Source organism: Schistocerca piceifrons, chromosome 2 (genome assembly GCF_021461385.2).
Source record: "Schistocerca piceifrons isolate TAMUIC-IGC-003096 chromosome 2, iqSchPice1.1, whole genome shotgun sequence".
NCBI lineage: Eukaryota > Metazoa > Arthropoda > Insecta > Orthoptera > Acrididae > Schistocerca > Schistocerca piceifrons.
The window spans coordinates 727,997,150-728,016,999 of NC_060139.1; the positions used below are offsets into that span (position 1 = coordinate 727,997,150).

The 19,850-nt window shown below is 43.0% G+C and overlaps 1 protein-coding gene across 1 annotated transcript in view; it reads left to right on the forward strand.

Moving 5' to 3' along the window:
* The window catches only part of LOC124775800 (adenylate cyclase type 3), a 458,110-nt gene that overhangs the window by 265,421 nt on the left and 172,839 nt on the right, over positions 1-19,850 (forward strand). Inside the window, exons 9-11 of the mRNA XM_047250630.1 lie at positions 2,675-2,703; positions 7,626-7,738; positions 19,197-19,358. Of these exons, the coding sequence (XP_047106586.1) occupies positions 2,675-2,703; positions 7,626-7,738; positions 19,197-19,358 (304 nt within the window). The remainder of the gene's footprint in view (positions 1-2,674; positions 2,704-7,625; positions 7,739-19,196; positions 19,359-19,850) is intronic.

Here is a 19,850-nt window from a genome sequence, read left to right on the forward strand (position 1 = left end):
GCCCCCAGGCATGACAAGCCGGCGCGCTGTGCACTCTTTTTTTTTCTGATCTCATTTTGATCGTAATTGTTTGTTGGAAATGTTCGGGGCGGACGTCCCATGATACCTGTTAAAGTTCATCATCGATTCGTTCACTCAGCTTTTTTTTAATTTTAATTGCAGAGAGCAGCTAACTCTCTGACCGAACACGCTGAGCTACCGTGATTCACTAGTGCGGAGGAAGGATCGGTAGAGGCTGCGGGATTCACGAGAAAGGCGCCCTGTGGGGCAGAACCATAGGAATAATTCATGACAAAATAGTTCACGGGTGAAAGGCCGAATGCGAGTGTCCAGCAGGCCCGTTGGAGAACCGCTTCGAGACCATAAATATCCGCTCAAAAAATTTGGCTCTGAGCACTATGCGACTTAACTTCTGAGGTCATCAGTCGCCTAGAACTTCGAATTAATTAAACCCCACTAACCTAAGGACATCACACACATCCATGCCCGAGGCAGGATTCGAACCTGCGACCGTAGCGGTCGCTCGGTTCCAGACTGCAGCGCCTAGAACCGCACGGCCACGCCGGCCGGCTGGGTGGTGAGGGTGGATGGCTTGAGTAGAGATGTAGATTCTTCTGTTTGAGGAAAAATCACGTAAGAGTTTTTCCAAAGCACCATCTTATGTCTGCTATTGCTCGGCATATACGTAAACGGTCTTCCTTCTAATGTAAAATAAGCAGAATTATTTACTTTTGTGGATTACATTAGAATTGAATCAATATAACCATACATACAACCACAGACGAAATGTTAAACAAAGCTCTTAATAGTATATTGACTGGTTTTTTGCGAATGGTCTCACACTCAATATTAAAATGACACAACCACGTAATTCCTTATATCTAGAGGCACTACCGTATTTTGGGTATTTTCTTTGAAAAATTGCCTCCAAAATTGAAGTGCGTCTTAAACTCGAAATTAATATAAAAATGTCTAGTGTTTGATTTAAAATTCCCACCAGTCTTAAAAATGGCCATATATATCTCTGCCCGCATCTCGTGGTCGTGCGGTAGCCTTCTCGCTTCCCACGCCCGGGTTCCCGGGTTCGATTCCCGGCGGGGTCAGGGATTTTCTCTGCCTCGTGATGGCTGGGTGTCGTTTGCTGTCCTTAGGTTAGTTAGGTTTAAGTAGTTCTAAGTTCTAGGGGACTGATGACCATAGATGTTAAGTCCAATAGTGCTCAGAGCCATTTGAACCATTTGCCATATATCTCTGCCTGGCAACATTGGATCCAATTGGCAGCAGCAGTGCTCCGATGCGACGGACATCAGTTGCGAGGATTCACAAGCTTGCCAAAACTGTCTCCCTCTCACCCCGCCGTAACAAACCCAGAACTCTGTCTAGCATATGGTGAGTAATTGCAGTCTACAATGCCAGTGAACGAGAAAGTGATTTGTGTTGTCGGTAACATTACAATATTTTTGCTAGTAGCTAGTTTCGTAATGACAAGAAAAGGTATTCATATGATGCGAACTATAAATTGAAAGTAATAGCATATGCAGAAGAACGTGGAAACAGATGAGTCGAGCAGCATTTCGCCCCCCCACCAAGAGACAAAACCATTCGCAACTGGCGGACTAGTAAAGAAGAACTGAAAGAACAATGAGGAAGACTAAATGTGCAAATAGAGGACTGAAAGCAGAATGGCCAAAACTAGAAGATGACGTACTGAAATGGAGTCAAGGACACCGTAAAAATAACATTGGAATTAATACAAAAATGATTCTGATACATGATGGTAAGCTAGCACTATAGTGGAAGTTAACAGATTCTAAGGGTGGAATTGGTAGGTGCGTCATGGACTTTGCATGCGAACCAAAACCAAAATATCTTAGAAAAGACGGTACTAAACTTAATTCAGTGATCATTTCCAAGAGCAAACCGATGTTAAAACCTTCTGAAATACCGCCAGCTTTTGTTGTTCACGTACATGACAAGGGTTAGATGGACGAGGCTGGCATGAAATTATGAATTAACAGAGGGTGGAGGAGAAGGAGAGGTGCTTTATTCAAGAAGAGTTCTCTTCTTGTGCTTGATCAATTTAGTAGTCACTTGAAAAATTCTGTGAAAGAGAAATTGAGACAGGGAAGTACATAGCTTGCTGTTATTCCGGGAGGATTTACTTCACGATTGCAACATCTTGACGTCTCGATAAATAAACCATTTAAAGTGTGTGTGAGAGAGGAATGAACAAATGGATGAGTATGAAACCCAACGTGAATTCACGCCGAAGGGAGCTTTAAATCGACCTACAATCAAACAAGTGTGTTAGTGGATACAACAGTCGTGGTCTAGTGTGAGAGAAGACATTATTGTCAAATCTTTCAAGAATTGCGGCGTAAGTAACATTCTCGATGGCAGTGAAGGCCGTCTTATATATGAAGAGGACAATGATGATGACGAAGAGGCGGAATAAGAAGAAGAAAGTTCAGATAACGATTTTCAGATATTTTTTTTAAAATTAGTGCTTACAAATTAAGGTGCGTCTTATAGCCCGTAGCCTTTATAGTCACTAAAATACGGCACACCAATGATACACGTAATATATGACGAGGAAATAAAGGGGTGGAAACTTCAAAATATTTAAGTGTACATACTAATTTAATTGATGAAAGAAGAAAATATAAAAATGCAGCAAATAAAGGAGGCGAAAAGGATACAAACGCTTAGAAAGTCAGATTGACAGAAAGTGAAAAATGGTTAAGCAGGAATGGCTAGAGGACAAATGTAAGGATTTAGAAACATATTTTATTTGGGGAAAGATAGATACCGCCTACAGGAAAATTAAAGAGGACTTTGGTGAAGAGAGAAGCAGCTGTATGAATTTCGAGAGCTCAGATGAGTAACCACTCCAAGCAAAGAAGGGGAAGGTGAAAGGTGGAACGAGTATGTAGAGGGACCGTACAAGGGAGATAAACTTGAAGGCAGCGTTATAGAAAGGGAAGTGGACGTTGATGAAGGTGAGATGGGAAATACGATACTGCGAGAAGAATTTGAAGAGTCCTGAAAGATTTAATTTGAACCAAGGCCCTGGGAGCAGACAGTGTTCCGTCAGAACTCCTGCCAGCCATAACAAAACTCTCCCATCGGGTGTGCAACATGTATGAGATAGGCTAAATACACTCAGACTTTAAGAAGAATGTAATAATCCCAGTTCTAAGTAAACCAGGTGGTGACAGGTGTGAAAATTACCGAATTATCAGTCTAATAAATCACGTTTGCAAAATACTGACATGAATTCTTTACAGTAGAATGGAAAAACTGATAGAAGCCGATCTCGGGGAAGCTCAGTTTGGATTCCGTAGAAATGTAGGGACATGCGAGGCCATACTGACCTTACGACTTACCTTAGAAGATAGGTTAAACCTACATTTGTAATACTTGTAGAGTTAGAAAAAGCTTTTGACAATGTTAACTGGAATACAGTGAGCGAAAGGTCCGTTACAAATTGTACAGAAATCAGATGACAATAGTAAGAGTGGACAGGCATGAAAGGGAAGCAGTGGTTGAGAAGGGAGTGAGACAGGTTTGTAACCTACCCCCGATGTTACTCAATCTTTAACTGAACAAGCACTAAAGGAAACAAATGAAAAATTTGGAGTTGGAATTAAAGTGCTGGTAAAGGAAATAAAAACTATGAGGTTTTTCAGTGACATTGTAGTTCTGTCAGATACAGGCAGTAAAGGACACGGAAAAGGCGTGGAATGAAATGTACAGCGTCTTGAAAGATGGACATAAGATAAACATCAGCTAAAGCGAAACAAGAATAATGGTATATATTCGAATTAAATTAAGTGATGCTAAGGGAATCAGATTAGGAAACGAGACACTTGAAGTAGTAGATGAATTCTGTTATCTGGGCAGCAAAGATATAAAACGTAGATTGGCAATGGCAAGAAAAGCATTTCTGAAGAAGAGAAATTTGTTAACATCGAATATAGAATTAAATGTTAGGAAGACTTTTCTGGAAGTATTTGTCTGGACTACAGCCATGTATATAAGTGATATTTACGATAATCAGTTTAGAGCAAAAGAGAACAGAAGCTTTGGAAAAGTGATGCTACAGAAGAATGTTGAATATGACATGGGTAGATCACTTAACTAATCACAAAGTGATGAACAGAATTGGGGAGACAAGAAATTGGTAGCACAATTTGACCAAAAGTAGTGATCGGTTGATAAGACACATTCTGAGACACCAAAGGATCACCAACGTTGTACTGGAGGGAATTGCAGGAGGTAAAAACATAGAAGAAGACTAAGAGATGAATACTGTAAGCAGATTCAGAGGGATATAGGATACAGTAGTTACTCGGAGCTGAAGAGGCTTACACACGGTAAAGTAGCATGAAGAACTGCACCAAAAAACTCTTTGGACTGAAGACCACAACAACAACAACATATTGATGAGAACTTAAACTGGAAAAAGTGCATTTTGGAACTCCTAAAACAACTTAGTTCAGCCACATTTGCACCTACAATCCCTGAACATCTTGGGAAGAGACAAATCAGTAAGTTGACATACACTCCTGGAAATGGAAAAAAGAACACATTGACACCGGTGTGTCAGACCCACCATACTTGCTCCGGACACTGCGAGAGGGCTGTACAAGCAATGATCACACGCACGGCACAGCGAACACACCAGGAACCGCGGTGTTGGCCGTCGAATGGCGCTAGCTGCGCAGCATTTGTGCACCGCCGCCGTCAGTGTCAGCCAGTTTGCCGTGGCATACGGAGCTCCATCGCAGTCTTTAACACTGGTAGCATGCCGCGACAGCGTGGACGTGAACCGTATGTGCAGTTGACGGACTTTGAGCGAGGGCGTATAGTGGGCATGCGGGAGGCCGGGTGGACGTACCGCCGAATTGCTCAACACGTGGGGCGTGAGGTCTCCACAGTACATCGATGTTGTCGCCAGTGGTCGGCGGAAGGTGCACGTGCCTGTCGACCTGGGACCGGACCGCAGCGACGCACGGATGCACGCCAAGACCGTAGGATCCTACGCAGTGCCGTAGGGGACCGCACCGCCACTTCCTAGCAAATTAGGGACACTGTTGCTCCTGGGGTATCGGCGAGGACCATTCGCAACCGTCTCCATGAAGCTGGGCTACGGTCCCGCACACCGTTAGGCCGTCTTCCGCTCACGCCCCAACATCGTGCAGCACGCCTCCAGTGGTGTCGCGACAGGCGTGAATGGAGGGACGAATGGAGACGTATCGTCTTCAGCGGTGAGAGTCGTTTCTGCCTTGGTGCCAATGATGGTCGTATGCGTGTTTGGCGCCGTGCAGGTGAGCGCCACAATCAGGACTGCATACGACCGTGGCACACAGAGCCAACACCCGGCATCATGGTGTGGGGAGCGATCTCCTACACTGGCCGTACACCACTGGTGATCGTCGAGGGGACACTGAATAGTGCACGGTACATCCAAACCGTCATCGAACCCATCGTTCTACCATTCCTAGACCGGCAAGGGAACTTGCTGTTCCAACAGGACAATGCACGTCCCCATGTATCCCGTGCCACCCAACGTGCTCTAGAAGGTGTAAGTCAACTACCCTGGCCAGCAAGATCTCCGGATCTGTCCCCCATTGAGCATGTTTGGGACTGGATGAAGCGTCGTCTCACGCGGTCTGCACGTCCAGCACGAACGCTGGTCCAACTGAGGCGCCAGGTGGAAATGGCATGGCAAGCCGTTCCACAGGACTACATCCAGCATCTCTAACATCGTCTCCATGGGAGAATAGCAGCCTGCATTGCTGCGAAAGGTGGATATACACTGTACTAGTGCCGACATTGTGCATGCTCTGTTGCCTGTGTCTATGTGCCTGTGGTTCTGTCAGTGTGATCATGTGATGTATCTGACCCCAGGAATGTGTCAATAAAGTTTCCCCTTCCTGGGACAATGAATTCACGGTGTTCTTATTTCAATTTCCAGGAGTGTATATTGCATATTTTCATTCAATAATGTAATATGAAATAGTGTTGTGCGGTACTTCGTAATTCAGAAAGGGAGTCTTCATTGCTCAAAAATGTGCCGTAAGTGGTGCACACTCGTTTCGTATCATGTCAGCATCTGTTTAAGGAGTTGGGCATTTTGGCTGCTGCTTCACAGTATATTTATACCGTCATGATTTTTGGTAATAATCCACTGTAGTTCAAAAGGAAAAATAACGTATACAATTTACAGTACTGGAAGACAAAATTGCATTCATCGCTCCATGTTAAGGTCTTTAGAACTAAAACGTGAATTGCTTTGCCCAGTGATATCAAATGTCTGACAGACAGCAAATTAAAATTTGATAACTGACTAAAATCGTTTCTCCTTGACAATTCCTTATAATGCGTAGAAGAATTTATATTAATGTAATTCTTAAAAGAGGTGGGTAGGAATTACTAACTCACATGTGTACATTAAAAAATTGGTCATCATGTGACTGTATTTACAAATTAATTTGTTACGTGGAGGTAAAATGGCTCGTTCCACGTCATTACAATTTATCGAGAAGTTAGGCAAGGAACATGATACTAAGTAACTAACTCACGGTGACCAGGAGTTGCCGTTTCTTCTACTTCTTCACGGTGAATATGCTGTGGACTCTGCTGTCTTTACAGGGCGCTGCACGCACGCGTCCTGGTATGACCAACACTCAGGCACCCTATTGGTCCTCGACTGTCCCGCTAAATCGCTACTATCTGAATCCCATAGAAAAATATCTGAGGCTATTTGTGATGCCACATGAAACATAGCACTTAATTGGCCTGCAATTTGGTAGCTCTACGGGATCTAATGACGAATGTGGAGTTTCTTCTGGACGTGTTTTACCTGAAGAAACTTGTGGTCTCTCTCCCTCCCCGAAGTGAGGCCTTTATGAATGCTAGAGGCGATGTTACTCGATATTAGCGTTTTATCGTCATTAGCGCTTTGTCCGGTGTATTATTTCACTTGAAATTCTTGCCATTCAGTTGTTATTTTCCTTTTCTACATCTACAGCTACATCAGTACCCGGTAATCCACGATGAAGTACTTCACAGAGTATTCACAGAAACAATTTTAGACTATTTCTCGACCATTCCACTCTCGCATAGCTTGTGGGAAAATGGATACCTAAATATTCACATGCAAGCTTTGATTTCTCTTATTTTATTACCATGATCACTTTTCCCTGAATCCTGAGACTCAACAAAATATTTTGGCGTTTGGAAGAAACGAATGGTACTTGAAATTTTGTGAAAAGCTCTCCGCAAACAAAAACACCTATGGTTTAGTGACTGCCACCCCATCTCTGTACTCTAACAGGGGATGTAGAAGCTAGTGTAGTCAGTCTCTGTAGTAGATTTGTTGCTCCTTACAAATGTTCTGCCAATAAAATTCAGTCTTTAGTCGGCTTTTCCAACAACATTTTCAACGTGATGGTTCCCATTATAAGTTGTGTGTAATTGCAATCCTCAGGTATTTAGTTCAATCGATAGTTTTTAAATTTGTATTATTGATAGTGCAACCGCAATTTTGCTCACATTATTCCCACTGTTACCGAACAGACTTGTATTAAACATGGCTCTGATATGTGTTTTGTCCGCAGTGTGCCAGTCCTGTGGAGGAGAACCACGTGCTGGGAAACGGGCGAGGGAGAGAGGACTCGGAGAGTTTCAAGAAGCGGCTACGCGAGGAGCTGGTGAACAGGGACGGCCAGAGGTAGGCATCCACCACACACCACAGCCGAAGGCATGGAACCATTTCGTACACTCAGAATGGGAGCCGGAAATACCGACACGTTTCATATCGTGGTTAATTTTCATCTGTATCACTAAATCAGAGAATTTCTTTAATTTTTGTCTAATTATCAATAAACGGGGTGAGTCATGAAAAGTATTTCATGTACCATGTAACACATTGTGATATAAATTGTCATTCGTTAGATCCTTCTTCTATATTAAGAAGTAGAATATAATAAAAGCATCAAACATTTAATGTTTCACTCTCGAGTAGCAATACAGTTATCAAAGATAATGTCTAGTTTATGACAACTTTCACAGTTTTCATAAATTATTAGTTTGTTTAAATTAGTTTAGTTTTACTTTATATCATCATCAGTAGTTAATTTGTTGTCTGTTTACATCTATTTCTTACCTTGTCCCAAGCACTGGTGCTGTTTAATAGTGTGCCTTCGCATTTTCAGCCACTGGAGATGGGAAACCACACCATCAATTAATGACGCCAGGAAAACTTGACAGATCACTGGCGCCACTTATCGTCTCACGCAGCATTTTAATTGTCTTATTTACACGAAAAATTCGTTTCACCTAGAAGAATGGCAAAGTCATTGTTCCTTGCAGTGGGGGTTGACTGTTACATCTTCTGTTTCGACGCAGTTGGACTTCTGGCAGGAATAAGACAGCAGAGCTTCTCATAGTAATTTAAAGTGACCTACAAAGCACTTTCTTTGGTTGCAAAATATACTTAACAGGATCGTGCCGAAGAACCTGGGTGCCGCTTATCCTAGTCTATGTTCGAATATAGCCAAATAATTTGTCACTCTGTAGCGGCGTATCCGCTGTTATGAAACATCCAGGCAGATTAAAACCGTGTACTGTATAGGGACTGTGATCCGTACTCTCTGCCTTTTGTTCTTTCTACCCGAGGTGTAAAAGTGGGAATCTCGTTCCTCTTTCATCGTTCAAATCTGTTAGTGCCCCTTTTTTAATTTTCAAACTTCACAGAAACTCTCTTGCACAAAATCAGCATTACGAAAAGAAATGGTTGGGGAATGGTATACTAAAATTTTTTGTGAGAATGCTGAAAAATAACGGAGCGCTTGTAGAAAAAGATAATTAAAAAAAAAAAGACAAGTTGCATTCGATTCTCAACTTTTATTGCGGTGTTTGGAACTCTTATCAACTAGACACTAGAAATCGAATAAATTTTGTGTCGTGCTGCAACTATCGTAATAGCTCAGCACAGTCCATTCGAAAATTTAACAGAGAAGCTCCGAAAAATTAAATGGGAATTTTTGGGAGAAAGGCAACAAAGTTCTTGCATAAGCCTGTTGGCTAATTTCAGAGAAAGGGAGTTCGAGAAACAGCGTGCAACATTTCTGTTTCCACCGTATATGTCACGTAAGGCTCATGAGAATAGGTTAGCTGAGATTAGAACTTGTATTGATGCCAGTGTTCAAGTTTTTCTCGCGAACATAATATGATAGGATGTGGCTAATATTGGTATGTATTCTCCACCGAACGTGAGACAGTGGTTTGGAGAATATCCATGCAAATGTAGTTATAGCAGAAAAAGGCTTCGCTAAAGTCTATGGGTTGTTTTACAAAGAACCTTCCACTCTGCAGTATGAGAGAGCTACTGGCAGAACACAGAGTGTCGTACCTGAGTAGCTCAGACAATAGGGGGATTGACATTAATGGTAAGGCACCGAATTCAGGCAGACATACTGCGACTTATTTCCGATAACATTTAAGTCATTTATTGATGGAAAATAACCTATTCTAGTGTCCACTAAGATAATGTGCGTAGAATGATGATCTTTTAATTAATACGACGTACAAATTTATACGGAAAACAATTTACTTTATGGATGCTCAGATATATAGGAATGATGTTCAGACTGTACGCGGTAGAATTTGCGTTGTAAGTAGTGTTAGTGTCATGATTTGCTGACGGGCGCTGGTACTGATACGGCGACTTAGGGCTGAAACACAAACATCAGTGTGCATTGCAATTGCAGACAGTCGACATGGTTCTGGAAAGGTGAACAGGACTTTGCTCGTATTGCTGTTTTATCAAAACAACAGCAACAGTGCCGCTGCTCTTCGCTAGTATCGGGGCATTAAAGGAAAAGGGAGAGATTCTATTCTAATCCGGGGTTGAAGAACATTATTCGGAAATTGGAATTAACTGGTAACTTCGAAATTGCTTGTGGGAGAAAAATCCGTGACATGGCGCCTCAAACCTCGCAACCACTTCGCGCGGCGTTAGTGGGAGAGACTGACGACCAACTGTGCAACAAATTGTCGAACAGGCTACTGTTGCCATAGCTGAGGATGTTGGACGCAGTGTGCGATCTTCAAGCAGTGCTCGAGCTGTGTCACGTAAGCTGAACATCCCTTGTTCCACCGCACGAAAAGTGCTGCGAACGGTTTTGAAATGAAATCTTTAGTGCGATTCCAGGCTGTCGTGGATGCAGATGGTCGTCACATTGAGAAACGTTTGTAACCTATAGCATGAACATGGTACGCAAATAATAAATGTTACCCTCTCATATGGAAATTAAAACGTGCTTCTTTTTTTTTCTCAACGGTTTGCCGCGCGGGGTAGCCTCGCTGTCAAGGGGGTCTTGTCACGGTGCGCGCGGCTCCCCCCCCCCCCCCCCCCCCCCCCGTCGGAGGTTCGAGTCCTCTCTCGGGTATGGGTGTGGTTGTCCATAGCGTAAGTTAGTTTAAGTTATATTAAGTAATGTGTAAGCTTAGCAGCCGATGACCTAAGCAATTTCTCCCATAAGAACTTACCACAAATTTACAATTTTTTTACTAAAGTTTAGTTACTATGTCCTCACAAAAATTTCCACAAAGTTTCAGTGTTCTACGGTGACCCGTTTTTCATGGGGACCCCTCTCATGTAGCGGAAGTTTATTTATAATCATCCTATATGATGGCCCAAGCGCAGGAAATCTCTATTAATAAAATGATAAAAGAAAAGTGTAACATTAAATAACGTCAGTCTTACAACGCAATTATCAATTTAGCTTTCCATGGTTTTTAAAGTGCGATCGCCACAAACAAACGACAGGTGCGATACACGATGCAGGCAGCGCCATTTCTTGACATTATCAGTTTTATTTAGTAACCAGTACATGGAAAGCACACTTTCTGTCGCCTTATATAAAATGATCGTTGGCGAACCTGGTAACAAATCGCGATTACTGCAGTTTCCATATATTAACAGAATATCTTATACCACTCTCCAGTTCCAGGAGTTATATTACCTGTAACACACACTCACGGAACTGAGTCAATTGTTACGATTCTGTAAAGAGTACAGTACAAGTTTCTCTACCTATGAGTGACAAATTAGGTTAAAATGCATTTAATTTTCGACATAGTTCTCGATTGGATGAATTGACTATGCCAAAGTTTATTTGTCTTTTTTTTCCTGTCGAGATCCTATAAGTTGTGGAAAACTGCCACATACGACTGACACAACCACAACCTCTCCATTCGATCCAAAGATTTACAAATAAATCACTTTTTATACGTGGTGAAAAAGAAAACCTGATCAATAAAATCTTATTCTTATTGTCCATTGGTTTCATGCCTATACAGCCAACCGTAACTTATACAAATTAGTAACACTTGTCAATTTTGATTTTTACGAATGCACAACATTTAAACCCATTTATTGCAAGAAAGGTATGTATTTTTATAAAATTTGTATGTGTACAATGAGCATAGTGCATAAAATTTAAATTGATTTCCGTTTAAAAAATGTATTATTTTCGACTAAAGAAGGATCTACAAGAATTTATGTGTCCGATTTGTCGTCTGACTTATTCAGTAACTGGGTTGCGTCATCCAAGCAACGCGATTCTCCTTCTTGTCTCTGTTTCCTCGCCAGCCGGAGTGGCCGTGCAGTTCTAGGCGCTACAGTCTGGAGCCGAGCGACCGCTACGGTCGCAGGTTTGAATCCTGCCTCGGGCATGGATGTGTGTGATGTCCTTACGTTAGTTAGGTTTAATTAGTTCTAAGTTCTAGGCGACTGATGACCTCAGAAGTTAAGTCGCATAGTGCTCAGAGCCATTTGAACCATCTGTTTCGTCCGAGTAGCAGTCCTTGCATATGGTCTCGTGTTGCTGGTCCGTTCTGACCCAATAATGAAAATTTACGGCACTCAAAGGATGCGCAATTTACTGTGCGTGACCATCTGGACACTCCTAATTCCTTGGGAGGTGAGTATATGAGTTTAAAACCCCCAATGTTGTCGTTCCGAGAAGAGTGATAACGCTGTGGGGGCCTCTGTATCAAATACTATACAATTGATTTAGAGTCCGATTTCTCTTGTCCTCTCGGGACGTTACGGTATTATAATGTTCATGTCTTCTTCTTTTCCAGAAGTAAAAAGAGGGTTGTTGATCAGTCCAAGGCGATGTAAGCGGTGACTGAATTTTATTCGTTCAATGGTTGTATAATATTCTCTTGAACCGCTTGCTTTTTTATATCAAAGCGTTGTCGGGATCACAGGATCTGTCGTTTTATATGTTTCCCTTTGTTGTTGGTTGTTGCTCTCCCTTCCTCGTCACACTTCATTCTTATCGTGTGTGCGTCACACTTCATTCTTATCGTGTGTGCGGTACCCTTGAAAAGCATCGCGTTCCTGAAGCTGCACCTTGTTTAGCCAGTTCGTCGACCTGCTCGTCGCCATGGATGCTGTTGTCGTCTTTGACTAGTTTAACGTGGCATCTTTTTCTGAGCGTATAGCCGACTGACACGCTGCATAATTTCGTAAACGACTGGGTTGTTATGGAAAGTTATAACCGCCATTTGCCAGTATCATATGCTTATCTACACAAGCCTTTCATCAAGTGTTACAAATGTCAAGAATCATCTACATCTACAGCTACATCCATACTCCGAAGCCACCTGACGGTGTGTGGCGGAGGGTACCCTGAGTACCTCTATCGGATCTCCCTTCTATTCCAGTCTCGTATTGTTCGTGGAAAGAAGGATTGTCGGTATGTCTCTGTGTGGGCTCTAATCTCTCTGATTTTATCCTCATGGTCTCTTCGCGAGATATACGTAGGAGGGAGCAATATACTGCTTGACTCTTCGGTGAAGGTATGTTCTCGAAACTTTAACAAAAGCCCGTACCGAGCTACTGAGCGTCTCACCTGCAGAGTCTTCCACTGGAGTTTATCAATCATCTCCGTAACGCTTTCGCGATTACTAAATGATCCTGTAACGAAGCGCGCTGCTCTCCGTTGGATCTTCTCTCTCTCTTCTAGCAACCCTATCTGGTACGGATCATCTGACTTGTATGGAGCACAACTCATCGTGTGATCTACAAAAGTAAGATGATTTTTTTAAATTTGTAAAACTTGAAGAGGCTGAAATCCAGATCGTGTAAAAAAGCATATCATACACTCAAGTGATGGTTAATCTTTCCGTAAGTTTCGTACACTGAAGAACCAAAGAAACTGGTACACCTGCATAGAAACGTGTAAGGCCACAGCGAGCATGCAGAAGTGCCGCAAAATAACATGGCTTGGACTCGACTAATAGCTGAAGTACTCCTGGAGGAAACCGACACCATGAATCCTGCAGGCTGTCCATAAATCCGTGAGAGTACGAGAGTATGGAGATCTCTTCGGAATAGCACGTTCCAAGGCATCCCAGATATGATCAATAATATTCATGTCTGGGGAGTTTGGTGGCCAGCGAAAGTGTTTAAACTCACAAGAATGTCCCTAGAGCACACTGCAGCAATTTTGGATGTGTGGGGTGTCGCATTGTCCTACTGGAATTGCCAGAGGCCACCGAAATGCACAATAGACATGAATAGATGCAGGTGGACAGACAGGATGCTTACGTTTCACCTGTCAGAGTCTTATCTAGACGTATCAGCGGTCCAATATCACTCCAGCTGCACATACCCCACACCATTACAGACTCTTCACCAGCTTGAACAGTCTCCTGCTGACTTGCAAGTTCCTTGGATTCATGACTCGCCCGACCAGGCAACATGTTTCGAGTCATCAACAGTCCAATGTCGGTGTTGACGGGCTCAGGCGAGGCGTAAAGTTTTGTGTCTTGCAGTCATAAAGGATACACGAGTGAGCTTTCGGCTCCGAAAGCCCATATCGATGACGTTTCGTTGAATGGTTCGCAGCTGACAATTGGTGATGGCCCTGTATTAAAACTTGCAAAAATTTGCGGAAGAGCTGCACTTCTGTCACGCTGAACGATTCTCTTCAGTCGTCGTTGGTTCCGTTCATGTAGGATCTTTTTCCAGCCACAGCGATGCCAGAGATTTGATGTGTTACCGGGTTCTTGATATTCACGATACACTCGTGAAATGGTTATACGGGAAAATCCACACTTCATCGGTACCTCGAAGAAGCTGTGTCCCATCGCTTGTGCGCCGACTATAACACCACGTTCAAACAGACTTAAATTTTGATAACCTGCCATTGTAGCAGCAGTAACCGATCTAACAACTACGCCAGACACTTGTTGTTTTATATAGGTGTTGCCGACCGCAGCGCCGTATTCTGCCAGTTTACATCTCTGTATTTGAATACGCACGCCTATACCAATTTCTTTGGTGCTTAAGTGTATAATTGTTACTCTATATGAACGAAAAATCATCGACTCGGCCGTTCTGCCACTATGTAAAAATCTCTGTGTAAAATGGCTGATTCAAGATCATGACTTCTGCCCGCAAGTCCGTTAAGATAATAATTTTTCCCTCGATGCAGTTTCCTTAGTTCGTAAGTGCTTCTGCAAATAGTTACTAATTTTGCTGTTATAATAGACATTTCCACAGGTTATTTATAAAGTCTCCAAGCTTGTGTTGTCTGATACACGGATCGATTTTCATTTGTGTTAGTATTTTAGCGTCCGTTACGTGTCCTAAGATTTCTAGTATCAGCCTGACCTGCTCTAAAAGGATATCAGGGGCTTCACAGAGATCGTTTACCTTGCATTTGTGAGGGCTACATGATCACAGTTGTCGTAACACTGTAGAGCTGTAGCACGCATAACTTTGTGCTGGAATGGTTTTATCTACTCTAAAACATACGTTGGAGTATATTTGTTGATCCAGTGCCGCTCCGTAAAATAGTCGTTCCCCAGCGTCCGGATGTTCTACATAACAAACTACATTTTAGCATGAACTTCGATGCGAGACAACGCCGTAGGAGGTGTAGTGTTGCACCTAATGTTTTTCATAACAATGCATTTGTTTGTGTCCATTTCATCGCATCGACACGGATGGATAGCGCTTAACACTATATTTTGTCCAGTTTAAATAGGGTGTACGTGATTGCAGACCCATAGCGGATGACTGCATAGTCCAGGTAGAGATGGATAAGTGCTCAGTAAATGCTTAGACACACTGGGATCTGCTCCCTAGGCAATACTCGTAACTGTTCGTAGGATATTTATTGCTCTATCGCATTTTCCTGACACTCTTCCAGTATGTGGGCCCCATGTCAGTTTGTGATCTATTTCCAAGAGTAAATACTTGACAGTTTTCTTGAATGGAAATTTATTTGGGCCAAGTTTCATTTGATTCAAGCCTGTACATCTGTTTCTAGTGAACACACAGATGGACGTCTTACTAGCGGATATTTCGAGTGAATTATTTAGCAGGCAAGATTGGAAATTCCTAATCAACTGTCCTATTGTCTGAATGCAGTAGTTAAATGCCTTTCCGGCTGTATAAGTGCTAGATCGTCAGCAATTTGCAAGATCTCAATGTTATCCCACACTAGATTATATATATCCCTCCTATATGTTTTGAAAAGCAAGATAGATCCTTTCGGCAAGCGGCATTCTTCATTGTTTGTACATGATTTCCGATTATGATTTTCCAGCACAATAATACCTGTTGTATATCTGAGCAAATCTTTTGGACGCACCCCTAGTTAATCAGCTTATGCGTTAACATCGGTAGTTAAGCATTATCGTATGAACTTGTTAAATCCCAAAAATTACCAATAAGTATTTATTTTAGCTTAGGGATTTGTGAGCGACGGTTATTTAAACCTTAAAATCTCGCTTATACCCATTCCTCTTCTAAACCCAAATTGGTACGGTGAAAGAAAACCTGTCTTTTCCCGCCCACCACTCTAATCCATTCTTAATCACCCGTTACAATGTTTAGCGTGCATTGGTCTCTAGAATTCAACCATATTTTTTACCCTTGTCTTGTTTCTTAACTGTCACTGTCCTTGCTAGTTTCATGGATGGAATAACGATGCGTTGATCGGTACTCTATTGAAGATCTTAAGTAGGTTCTTTTCCCTATTTTTGGGAGGTGCCAAAACATTTAGTTAATATTTTCAAATTCAGTTGCAGCCTATGTTTCGCATTTAATAGTTCTTTTTTCATCTCTGTTAGACTACACAGTTGCAAAAGATCGTGCGTTGCATCCTCATATCTTTCTTGTGGTCTGTAAGCCGGCGAAGGAGAGGGAGGGGTGGAAGTTCCTGTAGGATTCCCTCTAAGAGGTACTGCTATGGAGAACCTTCTGCAACGTGGTTCTCCCTCTGTTAGCGAAGCGCTTGATTTTCTGCCAAATTTCTACAAGTGATGGTTTTAGTGAAAGCCGAACAGATGTCTTCCAACTTTTTCTTTACTTTCGTTTCAAAGTAATTTTGGCTTTCGCAATCGCACGTTTAAGGGTCTAAAGTGGTGAGTTCGCATTAATGTCTTGGTTCATATTTCCTTTGTGTTCTGTCTCCCCCATTCCCTTGAGAGCGTCTTGGCATATAACGCGTCCGCTTTTGCTGTATGGCTTCGTAGGCGAATTTGTGATGGCTTCTGCAAGTTGTATACGCCGCTACGGCGACGTATGTATCTTCAATTACTTCCTTGTCTTACACATCTCCCAATCAGCTTTCCGTGTATCCCATATATACATATGATAACGAATTTTGGTAGACTTTCCTGGTTGAGGTTTGGGGTTGTTTGGGGGGAAGAGGCAAAACAGCGAGGTCAACGGTCTCATTAGATTAGGGAAGGATGGGAAAGGAAGTCGGCCGTCCCCTTTCAAAGGAACCATCCCGGAATTTGCCTGGAGTGATTTAGGGAAATCACGGAAAACCTAAATCAGGATGGCCGGAAGCGGGATTGAACCGCGAGTCCAGTGTGCTAACCACTGCCCCAATTCGCTTGGTCTCCTGGCTGAGGAATTAGAAGCGACAGGCGACCCGATCCTTGTGGGATATTCTAATATGCACCAGTATACGAGTCACTTCGAGTAACACCATAATAAGAAACATCCTGGCAGATTAAAACTGTGTGTCGGACCGAGACTCGAAGTCGGGACCTTTGCATTTCGCGGGCAAGTGCTCTGCCAACTGAGCTACCCAAGCACGACTCACGCCTTGTGCTCACAGCTTTACTTCCGCCAATAACTCGTCTCCTACTTTCCAAACTTCACAGAAGCTTTCCTGCGAACCTTGCAAAACTAGCACTCCTGGAAGAAAGGATATTGCGGAGGCATGGCTTAGCCACAGCCTGGGAGATGTTTCCAGGATGAAATTTTCACTCTGCAGCTGAGTGTGCGCTGATATGCAACTTCCAATTAGGTCGGCTGCCAACTTTCCTTGACTAGGCGTATTGACGCGAGTCGCCGAGTCATCATTCAGCTTTAATAAATTCTCTTCATCGGTTATTTCTGGAAGCATGTTCCTTTTCCTATCTGACCGTCTATAACCCCGTGGTCTGGTGGTATATGTTCAGACCTTCCAGAATCACTTTAGGGCCGCTACGTGAAACACTATACTGAAAATTTTATCCTTACTTAACTCATCTGATAGGTGGAATCGACTTTTGTGTGTTCTTTTGCATTGTTATTTCGCAACATTTGTAGAACGCTATAAGTTAACTTCTGTTTAATGTATTTACTTGTTCTCTAATCATTTCTGCTCCCGAATCAGATTTTCACTCTGCAGCGGAGTGTGCGCTGATATGAAAGTTCCTGGTAGATTAAAACTGTGTGCCGGACCGAGACTCGAACTCGGGACCTTTGCCTTCCGCGGGCAAGTGCTCTACCGACTGAGGTGCCCAATCACGACTGACGCCCCGTCCTCACAGCTTTACTTCTGCCAGTACCTCGTCTCCTACCTTCCAGACTTTACAGAAGCTCTCCTGCGAAGTTTGGAAGGTAGGAAACGAGGTGCTGGCAGAAGTAAAGTTGTGAGGACTAGTCGTGAGTCGTGCTTGGTTACCTCAGTCGGTAGAGCACTTTCCCGCGAAAGGCAAAGGTCCCGAGTTCGAGCCTCGGTCCGGCACACAGTTTTAATCTGCCAGGAACTTTCATTTCTGCTCCTGTCTGGCTTCCCTACGACAGCTGCTGCACCACCCTGTAGCTCACCTCTTCTTTCCACTGAGTACAAGGCAGTACTATCAACAGTATGTATCAACTCTCAACTTAAAACCCATCGCCAAAGTTCCTTCATACAGTAGGTACAGTGTCGTGATGAAATATATATTTCTTTTATTTCTTTTGCAGTTCAGGCATCTCTCACTTTTTTCCCCCGCGCAGTTGTCAGAAGTAGCGTAGAATTCAAAAGATGTCATTCTAGCCTACCTGAGGAAATCAGTGAGATGAAATTTTTCCGTCAGATGAAATCATCTTCACGTTTTCTGGTGCAGGTACACCAGGTAAAACCCACTAATTCAATTGCTGTTTAGTTTTCACGCATGTGAAGTGGAGCCCAGTCGCAAAAGCAAAAGTGTGCAAAATCGCTTGTACTAATTCAAAACGGTTCTACGGTTGTTAATTCATGTAAACTGTATGGTGTTCGTTCTTGTGGTATATGTATGGCATCGTATATTTCGTACACGTTTAAATGCAGACCGATTAAATATTGTCCTGGAAGAATTTCTACTGGTAAAAATGTAAATGTCTTGTGACTAGGACCTCCCGTCGGGTAGACCGTTCGCCGGGTGCATGTCTTTCGATTTGACGCCAATTCGGCGACTTGCGCGTCGATGGGGATGAAATGATGATTATTAGGACAACACCCAGTCCCTGCGGAGAAAATCTGCGACCCAGCCGGGAATCGAGCCACGGCCCTTAGGATTGACATTCTGTCGCGCTGACCACTCAGCTAGCGGGGGCGGACATTACTACTGGTGACAAAAATTATGAAAAGAATTTTATGGTGGTTCTATTTATAGATCATCCATTTAAATGAAACACAAAAAACAGAATTTAACAGTTGGTTTAAGAACTATTTGACAGATCAGCTACATTTGACTTACCACACTGCAGTGCACTTACAAAAATTAAAAATTAAAAATTTCATCGACACCAGGGCTTTTTCTGTGCTAGAACGATTACTCGTGGCAAGAACAGATTAAGATCGTGTACGAGCGCTAGTGCTGGGCGTTAACACAGCGCCTGTGGTGTGTCGCAGAGACCTGTCGAAGCACACGCACCTGGTGACGCTGGCGTTCAGCGACAAGCAGAAGGAGGTGGAGTACCAGCACCACAAGGAGTCCTTCGGCAGCGTCTCCGTGCTGGGCTGCCCGCTCGCCCTGCTGCTCATCACCGTGGCCCGCGTCGTCGTGCTGCCCAGGTATGCGTGCGCGTCTTCTTCTGCGTCTCTTATTATTTCCGAAGTGCACTTATCGTACTCTTTGGTTGCCCCACTCCTTAATATATGCAAAAAAAAAATAATTATTTTTAGTCACTCAGGAGCACCGTACACTATACTGTATATCATCTTCCTGATCTTTTTCCAATTTTTTTTTCTTTTTTTCTTTCAGGACTCCTTAGTGGCCAACTGTGCTGCACACTCTGCTTTATCAATGCAAACCTTGTCCATCTGTTCAAATTCTCTGATGCAGTTTGCTCCAGGATTAATTCGCATGTGCTGTAGCACTTTCACCCTACCAATGTTTCCATCATCAAAAGCAATAACAGCGTCACTGACCCCTCACTTTATTGTCTTCATTGCAACAAAAACATTTTTTGGTAAGCGAGTCCATTTAAGATCACTGAATGGCTCATTGAGATTTTGAGTCTGGCCATGCAGACACTTCTTCAGTAATTCACATTTTGCCAGGTC